The sequence below is a fragment of the Azolla caroliniana genome, unplaced genomic scaffold (assembly GCF_043228905.1).
Source record: "Azolla caroliniana isolate FFs.n. ecotype wild unplaced genomic scaffold, voAzoCaro1.0.p SCAF_6, whole genome shotgun sequence".
Lineage (NCBI taxonomy): Eukaryota > Viridiplantae > Streptophyta > Polypodiopsida > Salviniales > Salviniaceae > Azolla > Azolla caroliniana.
In genome coordinates this window covers 22,131,843-22,144,346 of record NW_028230441.1, presented here as the reverse complement: position 1 = coordinate 22,144,346, position 12,504 = coordinate 22,131,843, and the positions used below count along the sequence as shown (strand labels likewise).

Here is a 12,504-nt window from a genome sequence, read left to right as displayed (position 1 = left end):
ACCCCAATTGGATATCCAGGGTGACAACAAATCACACCACAATGCACTATCCTTCTAACCATCCCAACCCTAACACATATTGTTCTTGAGAAGCGATATGCAAAACACAGAGTACACAATCAATTATCCAGAAAAAAATATTTAGGTAAGCATGGAGGGAGAGAGGGAGAGAGATTGAGTGAGCAGACCACACAAAAATTTCTATTGCAAAAGGACTCAGTATTTACAATTGTGCTCACAGAGCACTTTTTATACAAGTCTTTCAAAAGGACTAGCAAAAGTATTGGCACGTACTTTAATGCTCATTAATCGAGCATCAAACACTAACAACCTATAATATTCCTATTTACTAAAATAAGAATATATATATATATATATATATATATATATATATATATATATATATATATATATATATATATATACACCCGTAGATCCAGCCTAGCCGATCGACCTATGTCAGATCTGGCTCCCGACTTCTTCAATCGATCCAAGCCTAACTAATTAGCTTTTGTCTGATCTGACTCTCGGTTTCTTCAGCTGATCCAGCCCATGTTGAGCTTGTCTCTCAACGCTCCCAGTCAAGCTCAACTTGAGGTTGGTTCCTCGTGTCAGTGTCAGCCGGTTCTCACACCTGCATCTCCTAACGTCTTCAAGCCTTGCTCGCACTACTCATCCGGTCTAGTCTCGCATTTCTTGACCCCTACGATCCAATGCTTCTCGATCCGTTTGATTTTGCACTCCTCGACCCCTACGGTCGGCTCGTCTACCTCTTAGGCCCTTGTAAACTCTCTTGCTATCGCGACATTGGCCCCCCTCGATCTGTTGACTCCTCCGTAGTGGTGTCCACATCGGTTGCCCTCTCATCCGCTTGGCCTTCACATTATAAATCTCATCCGGATCACTCATTTCAATGGGATCGGCTATCTCCGATCCGTGCCCGCTCTCGACTGAATTGGCTATCTCCAATTCGTCCTTTTCCAGGCCCTTGACCACATTTGACCATGTCTTGGTCCTAGCTTTCACCTTCAGGCTAGCTCTGCCCTTCTTGATTGTGCCACCTGGCTTGCCTCTCTCGGCTCGCTCTGACTTCGGCTCTCTCTTTCAGCTGCTCCCCCTACATCTGGCTAGTCTACACTTAGCCGATCTTCTTCCACTTGCCCTCTTGTTCGATCCATCCTCGACTTCTTTAGCCGTTCTGAAATCAGACTCCATATCTAATTCGACTTCTCGAACATCATCTCTGCCCCTCTCCAGCTTGTTTTCGCTTCTCCCCCTCAAGTTCGGCATGCCAAGGTGCTACAAGCCAAGCATACCCAAAAATATATTGCAACTTGTTCAAGCTGAGAGGTTTGGTGAAGATATCAACCACTTGTTGATATGTCAAAACGTAGACAAATTCTACTTCACTAGAGAGAACCCGCACGCGTACAAAGTGATAGTGCACCTCAATGTGATTCGTGCGAGCATGGAAGACTTGGTTCTTGGCTAGTTGAATGTTGCTAAGGTTGTCAGAGTATATCACGGTCGACTTGCACACCTCTACACATAGATCTTTCAACAACCTTTTAAGTCATATAGCTTCGCATGTTGCGAAAGCCACTCCTCTGTATTCAGCCTCGGTGCTCAACAGTGCAGCTGTCGGCTGCGTCTTACTACTCCATGCAATCACGTCACTTCCAAGTGAAAATGCATATTCAGATGTAGACCTACAATCGCTGGCATTTTCGGCCCCATCGGCATCCATGTAGCTGACCAATGCTTTGGCTAACTGGTCCGATACAACAACACCCTATCCTTAGCGTCGTTGACATATCACAATACTCTTTGCATGCACTGAAGGTGTTTGATGGTTAGCTGCTACATAAATTGACTAATCAGTTCAATCGGATAGTAAAGGTCTGGTTGGGTGATGGTCAGATATATCAAGTTTCCGACGATTTGTTGGAACCATGTCGGGTTGCAAGCAGTTCTGGATTTGAGGCGCAACTTGACATTCCTATCAAGGGGAGTTGAGACGGATTTGCAGTTCGTCATTCCGAACTTGAAGAGCATACACAACACATAATGCCTTTGGCTTATAAGTATGCCTTCCGGGGTGTGTGGATCACTTTGATCCCGAGGAAGTAATGAAGGTCCCCCAAATCCTTCATTTCGAATGATGCCGCTAATTGGGACTTCACGCGGCCTATTCCCTCTAGGTCAGCGCTGACGATGACTAGATCATCCACGTATAACAATATGCTAACCAACCCATTTCGACCTTGTTGAATGAAGAGTAAAGAGTCTAACTTTGACGGAGAAAACCCCATTTTTCGTAGTCCAGTCCCGCGCACCCATCCTCATTCACGCCGTTTGGCAAGGTTTCTTCTCTCTCAATCATGTGTTTGTGAGTGTAGTTGTTATTCCTTTGGTTTGTTGTCCCCACATTATTAGTAGTGTTACTTTCTATATACCTCTACTTCACTCAAGCATATCCAAGGGAAACGCTTGTATCGTCATTGTATTCTCTTTGATGTTAGTAGATTCTTTTGGACTTTGTCCCGTGGTTGTTTCTAATAGTTGGCAATGGTTCGGTTCGGTTCGAGAGTCTCATACTCAAACCATTAAAAACGGAACTGTTTAATTTTTTGAAACTCAAACCGAACCAAACCACCAAACGATTTAAACCAAACCGTTACAATAAATTCAAGCTCAAATCTAATGGTTTTAGAGACGTTCAAACCTTTAAACCGTTAAAGTCGAGGTTTCGTTAGATTCAACTTTGGTTTTCAAGTAACATCAAAATTCAAATTTTAGGTGTCTGTGTGTAGAGAGAGAGAGAGAGAGAGAATGGATGTTTAGGTGCGTGTTTATGAGTGCAAATCTGTTGTTCTCAGGAGCCTTGGATGCCAATCGCATGAGATGATGATATATTAGGCATGAGATGATGGTGCCTAACATGATCCATGGGACCAACAATTGGGACAAAGCACTCTTTCCAGCTATGTAGATATGTGATCATCAAATTGTAACAGAAAGAAAAATGTTTAAGCTGAAATGAAAAACTAAAACTAGTTGCCGAACCAGAAGAAGAAGAAGAAGAAGAAGAAGAAGAAGAAGAAGAAGAAGAGGAGGAGGAGGAGGAGGAGGAGGAGGTAGATGCATCATCTCTCTTGATAGTATTTTCAATTGAGATTAGCATCTAGATAGCTATGTTCTGGACATAAGACCAGGGTTTGATTGTTATATAGAGTCCCTAGGTCAAAATGGAATTTAAGCTAACAGTTTCTGATCGATCATTTTGAAGTGGCCCACACGCACACAAAGTGATAATGTGATTTGTGCGAGCATGGAAGACTTGGTTCTTGGCTAGTTGAATGTTGCTAAGGTTGTCAGAGTATATCACGGTCGGCTTGCACACCTCTACACATAGATCTTTCAACAACCTTTTAAGCCATATGGCTTCGCATGTTGTGGAAGCCACTCCTTTGTATTCAGCCTTGGTGCTCGACAGTGCAACTGTCGGTTGCGTCTTACTACTCCATGCAATCACAACACTTCCAAGTGAAAATGCATATCCAAATGTAGACCTACAATCGCTAGCATTTCCGGCTCAATCGACATCCATGTAGCTGACCAACGCTTCGGCTAACCGGTCTGATACAACAACACCCTATCCTTAGTATCGTTGACATATCACAATACTCTTTGCATGCACTGAAGGTGTTTGATGGTCGGTTGCTGCATAAATTGACTGATCAGTCCAATCAAATAGTAAAGGTCTGGTTGGGTGATGGTTAGATATATCAGGTTTCCAACGATTTGTTGGAACCATGTCGGGTTGCAAGCAATTTTGGATTTGAGGTGCAACTTGACATTCCTATCAAGGGGAGTTGAGATGGATTTGCAGTTCATCATTCCTTGAAGAGCATACTTAACACATAATGCCTTTGGCTTATCAGTATGCCTTCCGGGGTGTGGATCACTTTGATCCCGAGGAAGTAATGAAGGTCCCCCAGATCCTTCATTTCAAATGATGCCGCTAATTGGGACTTCACACTGCCTATTTCCTCTAGGTCAGCGCTGACGATGACTAGATCATCCACATATAACAATATGCTAACCAACCCATTTCAACCTTACTGAATGAAGAGTGAAGAGTCCGACTTCGACGGAGAAAACCCCATCTTTCGTAGTCCGGTCCCGCACACCCATCCTCATTCATGCGCGTTCGGCAAGGTTTCTTCTCTCTCAATCATGTGTTTGTGAGTGTAGTTGTTATTCCTTTGGTTTGTTGTCCCCACATTGTGAGTAGTGTTACTTTCTACATACCTCTACTTCACTCAAGCATATCAAGGGGAAACGCTTGTATCATCATTGTATTCTCTTTGTTGTTAGTAGATTCTTTTGGACTTTGTCCTGTGGTTGTTTCTAACAATCGGCAACGGTTTGGTGTGGTTCGAGAGTCTCATACTCAAACGGAACTCTTTAAATTTTTTGAAACTCAAACCAAACCAAACCACCAAACGATTTAAACCGAACCGTTACAATAAATTCAAGCTCAAATCTAATGGTTTTAGAGATGTTCAAACCTTTAAACCGTTAAAGTCGAGGTTTCGTTAGATTCAACTTTGGTTTTCAAGTAAGGTCAAAATTCAAAATTTTACATTTTAATTTAAAAAAGTTTAGAATTTTCAATACGTCCAATTTTTAAATTTTAAAACCATTTAAATCGAAAATTGTTAAAGGCTCGAATGAAACCAACAAACCCCCAAACCATTTACAAAAACCTGATTTGAAACTGCAATACGTAAAATTTTAAAATTTTAAAACCGTTTGGAATGTAGTTTCAAACCGTTTAAACCGAAAACCGTTAAAGGCTCGAACGGAACCAACAAATCCCCAAACCAAAACCGAACCGTTTACAAAAACCTGATCTAGAACTGAACTGAACCGTTTTAACCATTACGCCGCGGTTCCATGGTTTCCCTCTCATGGAGGGTTTTTTTATATTAAATCCTTCTCATTAGTTCTCTATCCTCCACATGCACACGAACCGTTTAAACCGTTAATCCGCGGTTTAATGGTTTCCCTCTCATGGAGGGTTTTTCCATGTTAAATCCGTCTCTCATTGATTAGTTCTCTATCCTCCACAGACATGGCCATGGCCATGGCGGCTATGGCTCTGCCACATGGCTTCTTCTTCCTTCCTCCTTCGCTTGCTTCCTCCTCTCATCCTCTCTGCGTGATCCCATGCCGCCCTAATCCCAGATTTTGGCCTCCTCACAACCCTCAATCAATCCGACCACTCGTAACCTGCCACACCTCTGATCGCTCCATGTGCAAATCGAACTGGATCCCAACCGAATCTGTTCTTCCTGGATCCCAGAACTCTCTCCATGGATCCAATACCTCCTCTTTTCCTCCATCAGAAACCGCTTTACGCTCTCATGATGGCGATTTCTCTGATACCATCCTGATAGAAGATGAGAAAATGGAGCAATCCGTGGGAGATTTTTATAGTTGGGAGGATCAATGGTACCCTCTCTACCTCACACGAGACGTGCCTCGCGATGGCCCCCTTGCCCTCCAAGTCTTCCACAAACAACTTGTTCTTCACTATGATGGCCATGGCATCCTTCATTGCTATGAAGATCGGTGCCCACACAGGTAACTAATCCCGTGCTTCATTATCGTCGATTTTTTTTGCTTATAGTCATGATTAGTGTCTTTCCAAATATATGGATCTGTGACTTCTGTAATATCTGTGCAAAATCTGCTTCCTGGTCAAACCTTCTCGATGCTACATCATTGCGAAGTGAGCATTTTAGATTATCGACATACAATTGATTCAGGGTGGGAAAAATCCCAAGTCTGCTCCATTTTCCATGGAATTTTCTATATAGGCTTGATCTAATCCCAGAGCCTACTAGTATGTGTTCTTAATTTACCATTTTCTTAACATGTTTGATACGTTTGATTAGCCGATATGATCTTAAACATGACTAATATGTTTTACTAGGTGAAGAGTTGATTAACAAGCATGCCTACTTAATTATAAGTTCAGTTCATGATTAGTATGCTTACTTAGCATACCAATTTCTTAATCATATAACCATAGGTCATGAATAGTATATACTTGAATACCCTACAGATTGCGTAACCATAGCCTTAGCTCACAACTTGTATGTTCAAGTAGGCTACCAATGGATTAATTACATTATAACCTCAGGACATGATTAGTACATGTACTTAAACCTACCGAGTGGTTAGTGTTAAGCTGCCTCTGAGTAACTTTAGGTACTGATTAGTATGTGTACTTGGCCTACTGGGCAGTTAGTGTTATCCTGCAATCTTAGGTAATGATTAGTATGTGTACATCGACCTACCGAGCCATTAGTTCTACATCAAATCCTCCCCCCCTCCCCCCGATTACTGAATATTCCCCTGCTTCTTCACAGGATGGCAGGCACATGTAAAGAAGGAATTTTGAGAGGTCCAGGAGGATCAATAAAGAAAAAAAGCTTAGCAGTTTGGTGAGATTTTAGAGGAGTAGAACACTTATTGGGGGTACTCAAATGAGAGGGGACATGAGTACATGGTGTATGAGAGACCAGCTTGTAAGAAGAGAGAAGGTCGATTGCTCCCCCTTGTGTGTGTGTAGAGAGAGAGAGAGAGTGAGAGTGGATGTTTAGGTGCGTGTTTATGAGTGCAAATCTGTTGTTCTCAGGAGCCTTGGATGCCAATGACATGAGATGATGATATATTAGACATGAGATGATGGTGCCTAACATGATCCATGGGACCAACAATTGGGACAAAGCACTCTTTCCAGCTGTGTAGATATGTGATCATCAAATTGTAACAGAAAGAAAAATGCTTAAGCTGAAATGAAAAACTTAAGCTAGTTGCCGAACCAGAAGAAGAAGAAGAAGAAGAAGAAGAAGAGGAGGAGGAGGAGGAGGAGGAGGTAGACGCATCATCTCTCTTGATAGTATTTTCAATTGAGATTAGCATCTAGATAGCTATGTTCTGGACATAAGACCAGGGTTTGATTGTTATATAGAGTCCCTAGGTCAAAATGGAATTTAAGCTAACAGTTTCTGATCGATCATTTTGAAGTGGTCATTTGTCACATGCTGGTCAGGTTGGCGAAGCTATCAGAGGGACAAGTTATCGATGGTAGGTTGGAATGCTTATATCACGGTTGGCAGTTTGAGGGTGATGGTCAGTGTGTCAAGATCCCTCAGGTGATCTCTCTATTGTACTTATGCTCCTGTATGTATGTATGCATGAACATGAACACAAAACATTTAGTTCCCATGTCTGAACTTCAAACCCCTAATTCAGTCCCTAATAATCAATTAGTCTCTACATTAGTCATTGTTTAATTGATGTCTTCATGTGTAAAAACCCAAATATTATCATCATAATCTCACTCATTTGTCCAGGATTCTAGTGCCCTAACCATAAATCTCTTCTTAAAATGTCTTAATCCACTGATACTATGTTAAAAATCATACGTTATTTGTATAAATAGGTTTGTTGATCAATTAAGTGGATGAGTAGAGCATTAATGATAGCTGTTTTCTATACTGTCTGAATAAGGTAAGTAAAACTTGAAAACATAACTCCGTAAACGTTTTCCTTTCAAAACCCCTATTTGTTTTCATCAGTAAATAACTAGTCTTATGTATAAGAAAAACCCATTATATCATACCCTTTAAAGATAATTAGACGAATGATTGGAAAAGAAAAGGCTCTTTAAAGACCCATTAAAGGGTACTTTTCTGCTGGTAAATGCTAACAGTAATTTCTATGTGAAGAGCCAAAATTATTGCAGTAACATGTGGTCTTAAATTATATGCATATAATGAGTAAAAAAAAGGCTTAAAAGTTTCTTTAAAAGCCTCCAATGAAATGTACGAAAGGTTTTAGTTTTCATTATGTAAGCAATGTGCAGAAACAAAAGTTTCAAAATCCTCATTGAAATGTAAACTATGTGTAGTTTTCAAAACAGGTATTGAAGAACAGAAGTTTTAAAATCACCTTCTGTGTATGAACAAATATATACCGTTTTTTAATGATTCAGCTGCCTAAAGGAGCAAAGATACCAAATTCGGCTTGCGTTCGCTCGTTTCCGGTTTGTGATGTCCAAGAGGTTGTATGGGTGTGGATGGGCGCGGACAAAAGCAAAGCTGATACCACGAAAATCCCTCGTTTTGATCAATTTGATGATCCAAACAACAGGCACTTCTCATCCACTCATGCCCTGCCATATGACCACTCCATCCTTTTGGAGAATTTGATGGATCCAGCCCATGTCCCGATATCACATGACAGGACTGACTTCACGGCGAAACGAGAGAATGCCGGGGCACTTAAGTTTGAGATAACCGAAAGAACATCAATGGGGTTTGCTGGGAGATGGGGAGAATATAGTAAAGAGGGATTCCCCGCATTCACACGTTTTCAAGCCCCATGTGTGTCATCCACTGTGACAAAGATCATAGCGAAGGATGGGAGCGAGAGGAGGGGCACTGCCATCTTACTTTGTCGACCTTCCGGACAAGGAAAATCTATGCTAATCGTTCGGTTTGGCTTTCTAACAGTGGGAGTAAAAAATAAGAATATGTTGCTATTACCAGAATGGCTCTTCCACCAAATGTCAAATAAAGTGCTAGAGCAAGACATGGGGTTTCTTGCATCACAGAACGAGGTTCTAATGAGAGAAAAGGTGCCCACAAGTCGGTTATATCTAAACCTTCGGACTTCGGATGTCTTTGTGATGGAGTATCGGAAGTGGTTAGATAAAGTAGGCCATGGAATGCCATATTATTTTGGCCACAAGACACTCCTGCTCCCATCCACAGATCCCAACGTAGAGGCTGCTCCAGCGGGGTTAGTGGCAGCAATTGCATCATCCCAACCCATGAAAGGGGCTACAATTATGGGTGCAGGTTTGCCATTCTCCTCGGACCCGACCAATCGCTACTTTCGACATGTTGTACATTGTGCCATGTGCCGGAATGCTCTCAAAAACTTCCTATTGGGACAAAAGATTTTGATTGGCTTTGCTTTGCTTTGTGGAGCTCTAGGCACGGTGTTGTATACACGTTCCCCATTGCGGTTTGGTCTCATTCTCTCTTCCGTCCTATGTGCGCTAGGTTCGTATGCCTGCCAATTCGGTATCAATATGTTGACCACAAATACTGCTAGGGCTCATCGACACTGATGGGATGTTATGCTACATGCTATGTTGATTGACAAACCAATTCAGAACATTGCAAAGGGATCTGTCACTTGCAATTCATTGAATCACCATTGTGAATCTATTGTTTGTTAAGAAAAACAATCAATACTTAAAGTTGATAATATTTCAAACAAGAAGTAATAGTTTTCTAACATATTAGTCATTACTTTTCTCATGATTAAGAATAATATGTGCAAAACTGGGATGAGATTCTCTAGCTAGACAACATAATGTTTAAAAGACTTTATTAAAGAAACATGAACTCACAAGCACTTTTGCATGAGATTCTCTAGCTAGACGTGTTTAAAAATCTTTATAAAAGAAATATGAATGAACAAACATGAACATTACATGCAGATGGAGATGGAGATGGAGATGGGAAGGGACATTTTTTAGCCAAAACGAGGGGGTGGTGTTTAGGAAGGGGGGGGGGGGGGGGGACAAATAGCGCATTCCTATATATATATATATATATATATGCGTGAAACCTTCCCTTCCAATTTGCTTGAGAATGCAATCTTTCAATTATTAAAACTCAAATGGAAATGTGAAAGCCTATATAAGATGAGGATAGATAAATATTTTGAAAATATCCCATAGAAACGTGAAGAAGATTATCAATGGTTGGCATGAAGCAAATCTGTCATTTGAATCAAAGGGAGGTGTTATAAATTGATAGACTTTATTATCATCTTTGGAGGTCAGACATAGCCTATGAGACAAAAAATATAACATTTTCGTATAATGCATGTGAAAATTAGTAACAACTCTTGATGTTCAAGAATTTTACTAAGGAATGTTGCAATTGAGAATGCACACTATGTTTCGTGAGAAAAAATCATGCAAGGATTGGGTTTGGTTAATGATTTGTAGAAGGCATAGTTGGATGCAATCAAAGGTCGAGCATTGTAGCAAAGTCTTATATTTAGACTCTGGAAGTTGTTTTGAGCAAACTGTGCATAGATGACAATTGTCATCACTTGTGCCCCAATGCCATGTCCCACACAATAGTGAGTGTGATCTAAGTTGCATGAAATGAAACACAAAGTGATGGGCTCTAATGTGTATTAATGTGTGTGGTTTCCTCGTTCGATGAAGAATATGGTTTTATAGTTGAGTCCGTAGTGTTGTCTAATTGTTCGGCGCATTGGGACGTTGGTTGAGCGCGTGTGTTCCGGGGAGGCGCCGTTACGGCGACTGGGCTTTTCTCCTACGCGTTGTTCGTTGTGAGCTCACAACGTGAAAAATATTGTTACTAATAAAAAGAAAACAATAATAGTAACTAGTCTAGATGTGGTGTAGAGTTAATGTGGCAACTAAAAGTAGTTGCTCTGAAACTGTTTTGTTGTTTCTAACACCCTCACGTAACTCTAGCACCACATTTGAGGCCAACATGTTGGCAACAAGACTAATGTTTGACAACAGGCACTGGTTTGGTCAAGAAATCTGCCCACATATGGAGGGAGGGTAGGAGTATAATAAAGGAGAATGGTACCATCCTCAAACAATTCACACAAAAAATGATAGTGGGCCCGAATGTGCTTGTTCTATTCAGTAATCTTTGGATTCCGTGCTATCATAAGATGGAACTCATTAATCTTGATAATGTTGAGTTCATAAAAAATGGATTTTAGCCAAAGCCCCTCTTTAGTGACCAAGATGGCAACAATACACTCGGCCTCTGTGGAGGACAATGCCACCGTAGATTGTTTCTTTGTCTGGCACCACCACTGAATGTGAAGAGATATCTGGATGTAGATCGTGAGGTATCTTTGTCACCACCCCAGTCTGCATTTGTCTGGCCATGTAGTGGAGCCACCATTCCATCTTTAGAGAAAGCGGGCAAGGCTTTGTAAGAGAGGGTCATATCACTTGTGTATTTTAAGTATTAGAGGACATGCTTCAAGGCTTCCCAATGATGGGGGCTTGGATGCCCCATAAAATGTGATAGAAAACCTGTGGAGAATGATAGGTGAGGGGGGGTGTAACTCACTAAGTACCGCAAACTACCAAGGATTTGGTGATATGGTCTATTTTTCATAAAAGAAACTTCTTCAGGAGTAGAGGGGGAGTCAGAGCTAGATACATGGAAAGGACCAGTGAGTGGAGGAGCAATCCATCATATCAAACTTTTGAAGAATACCATGACCTAATTTATTTTGGGAGATGGAGAGGATTCCCATACTGCGATTCCACTTGACTTCTAGACCAAGAAAGTATTCAAGTTCTCCAAGGTCCTTGGTGGGAAAGTTTGTAACTCCTTGACAAATTGAAGAATGTCATGCCGGGAGGTACCAACAATTAGTAAGTCATCCACATAAACTCCTAATAAGAGGAAATTGGAATCTTGCTTGCAGATGTACAATGTTGGTTTTGATTGTAGTTGCATAAAACCATTGTGAAGGAGAAAGTTATGGAGTTTGGCATACCATTGATGCGGTGATTGCTTCAAGCCATAGGGAGGTTTATGCAATTTGCATACATAGTTGGGATGTGCACTATCTTGAAGAATTGAGGGCTGCTCCATGTAGATATCCTCCTTCAAATCTCCATGTAGGAAAGTTGTCTCAATGTCAACATGATGGAGTTCTAAATTTAAATATGCAGTAATAGAAAATATGAGATAGAGAGAAGTGAGTTTAAGTGTGGGAGAGAAAGTCTCATGATAGTCAACTCCCGGAATCTAAGTAAACCCTCTGGCTACCAGTTGAACTTTGAACCAAATAGAATTGCCTTGAGCATCAAATTTTTTTGTAAATAACCACTTACAGCTAATAATGTTTGATTTTGATGGTTTTGGAACCAAGCTCCATGTCTTGTTTTTGTACAGTGCATCTGCCTCGATTTGTACCGTTTGTAGACATCTTTCCTTTTCAGTGTTTCGGAGAACCTGTTTTAGAGTTAGAATTGGAGCAAAATCGATGCTTGCATCTTTGACATACGTGGCAAAGGCTGAAATTTTAGAGTCGATGGCAAATTCAAAATACCCGTCGATGGCAAATTCAAAGCACATAGGCAGTGGCCCCATTGCGACGGCTGCAGAAAGTAGCGGTCTAGATCGGCCGCAACGGTAAGTATTCCTACTCTCATCTATTTTGTGGTACCTGTGAGACTGTTTCTCTGCCGTTAATGGAGATGATGAGGTTATTGTATTTAGCATGTCAGGCTGAGAGCATGCAGCAGGGTCGTTGTGACATGAAACATAGGGGCTTGAGTTCTCGATGGTTGTCCCTTGATGCTGGGATTTCGTGTGCATCCGTGATGGAGAC

General features: G+C 41.2%; 1 protein-coding gene across 1 annotated transcript; it reads left to right on the top strand.

Annotated features, from left to right (window-relative positions):
• The first annotated feature begins 5,141 nt into the window (after positions 1–5,141).
• LOC147863354 (protein TIC 55, chloroplastic-like) lies at positions 5,142–9,389 on the top strand. The gene is made up of 3 exons (XM_087321315.1): positions 5,142–5,652; positions 7,130–7,232; positions 8,075–9,389. The coding sequence occupies exons 1-3, from the start codon at positions 5,147–5,149 to the stop codon at positions 9,215–9,217; spliced, it is 1,752 nt and encodes a 583-aa protein (XP_087177441.1). The 5' UTR covers positions 5,142–5,146; the 3' UTR covers positions 9,218–9,389.
• Positions 9,390–12,504: the final 3,115 nt, after the last annotated feature.

Excerpts from the sequence above, each read along its gene's own strand:
- LOC147863354 (XM_087321315.1), top strand. The coding sequence starts at position 5,147 with ATGGCCATGGCGGCTATGGCTCTGCCACATGGCTTCTTCTTCCTTCCT. Across the intron at positions 5,653-7,129 it reads GAAGATCGGTGCCCACACAG|GTTGGCGAAGCTATCAGAGG; the intron begins GTAACTAATCCC and ends CATGCTGGTCAG. Across the intron at positions 7,233-8,074 it reads AGTGTGTCAAGATCCCTCAG|CTGCCTAAAGGAGCAAAGAT; the intron begins GTGATCTCTCTA and ends TTAATGATTCAG.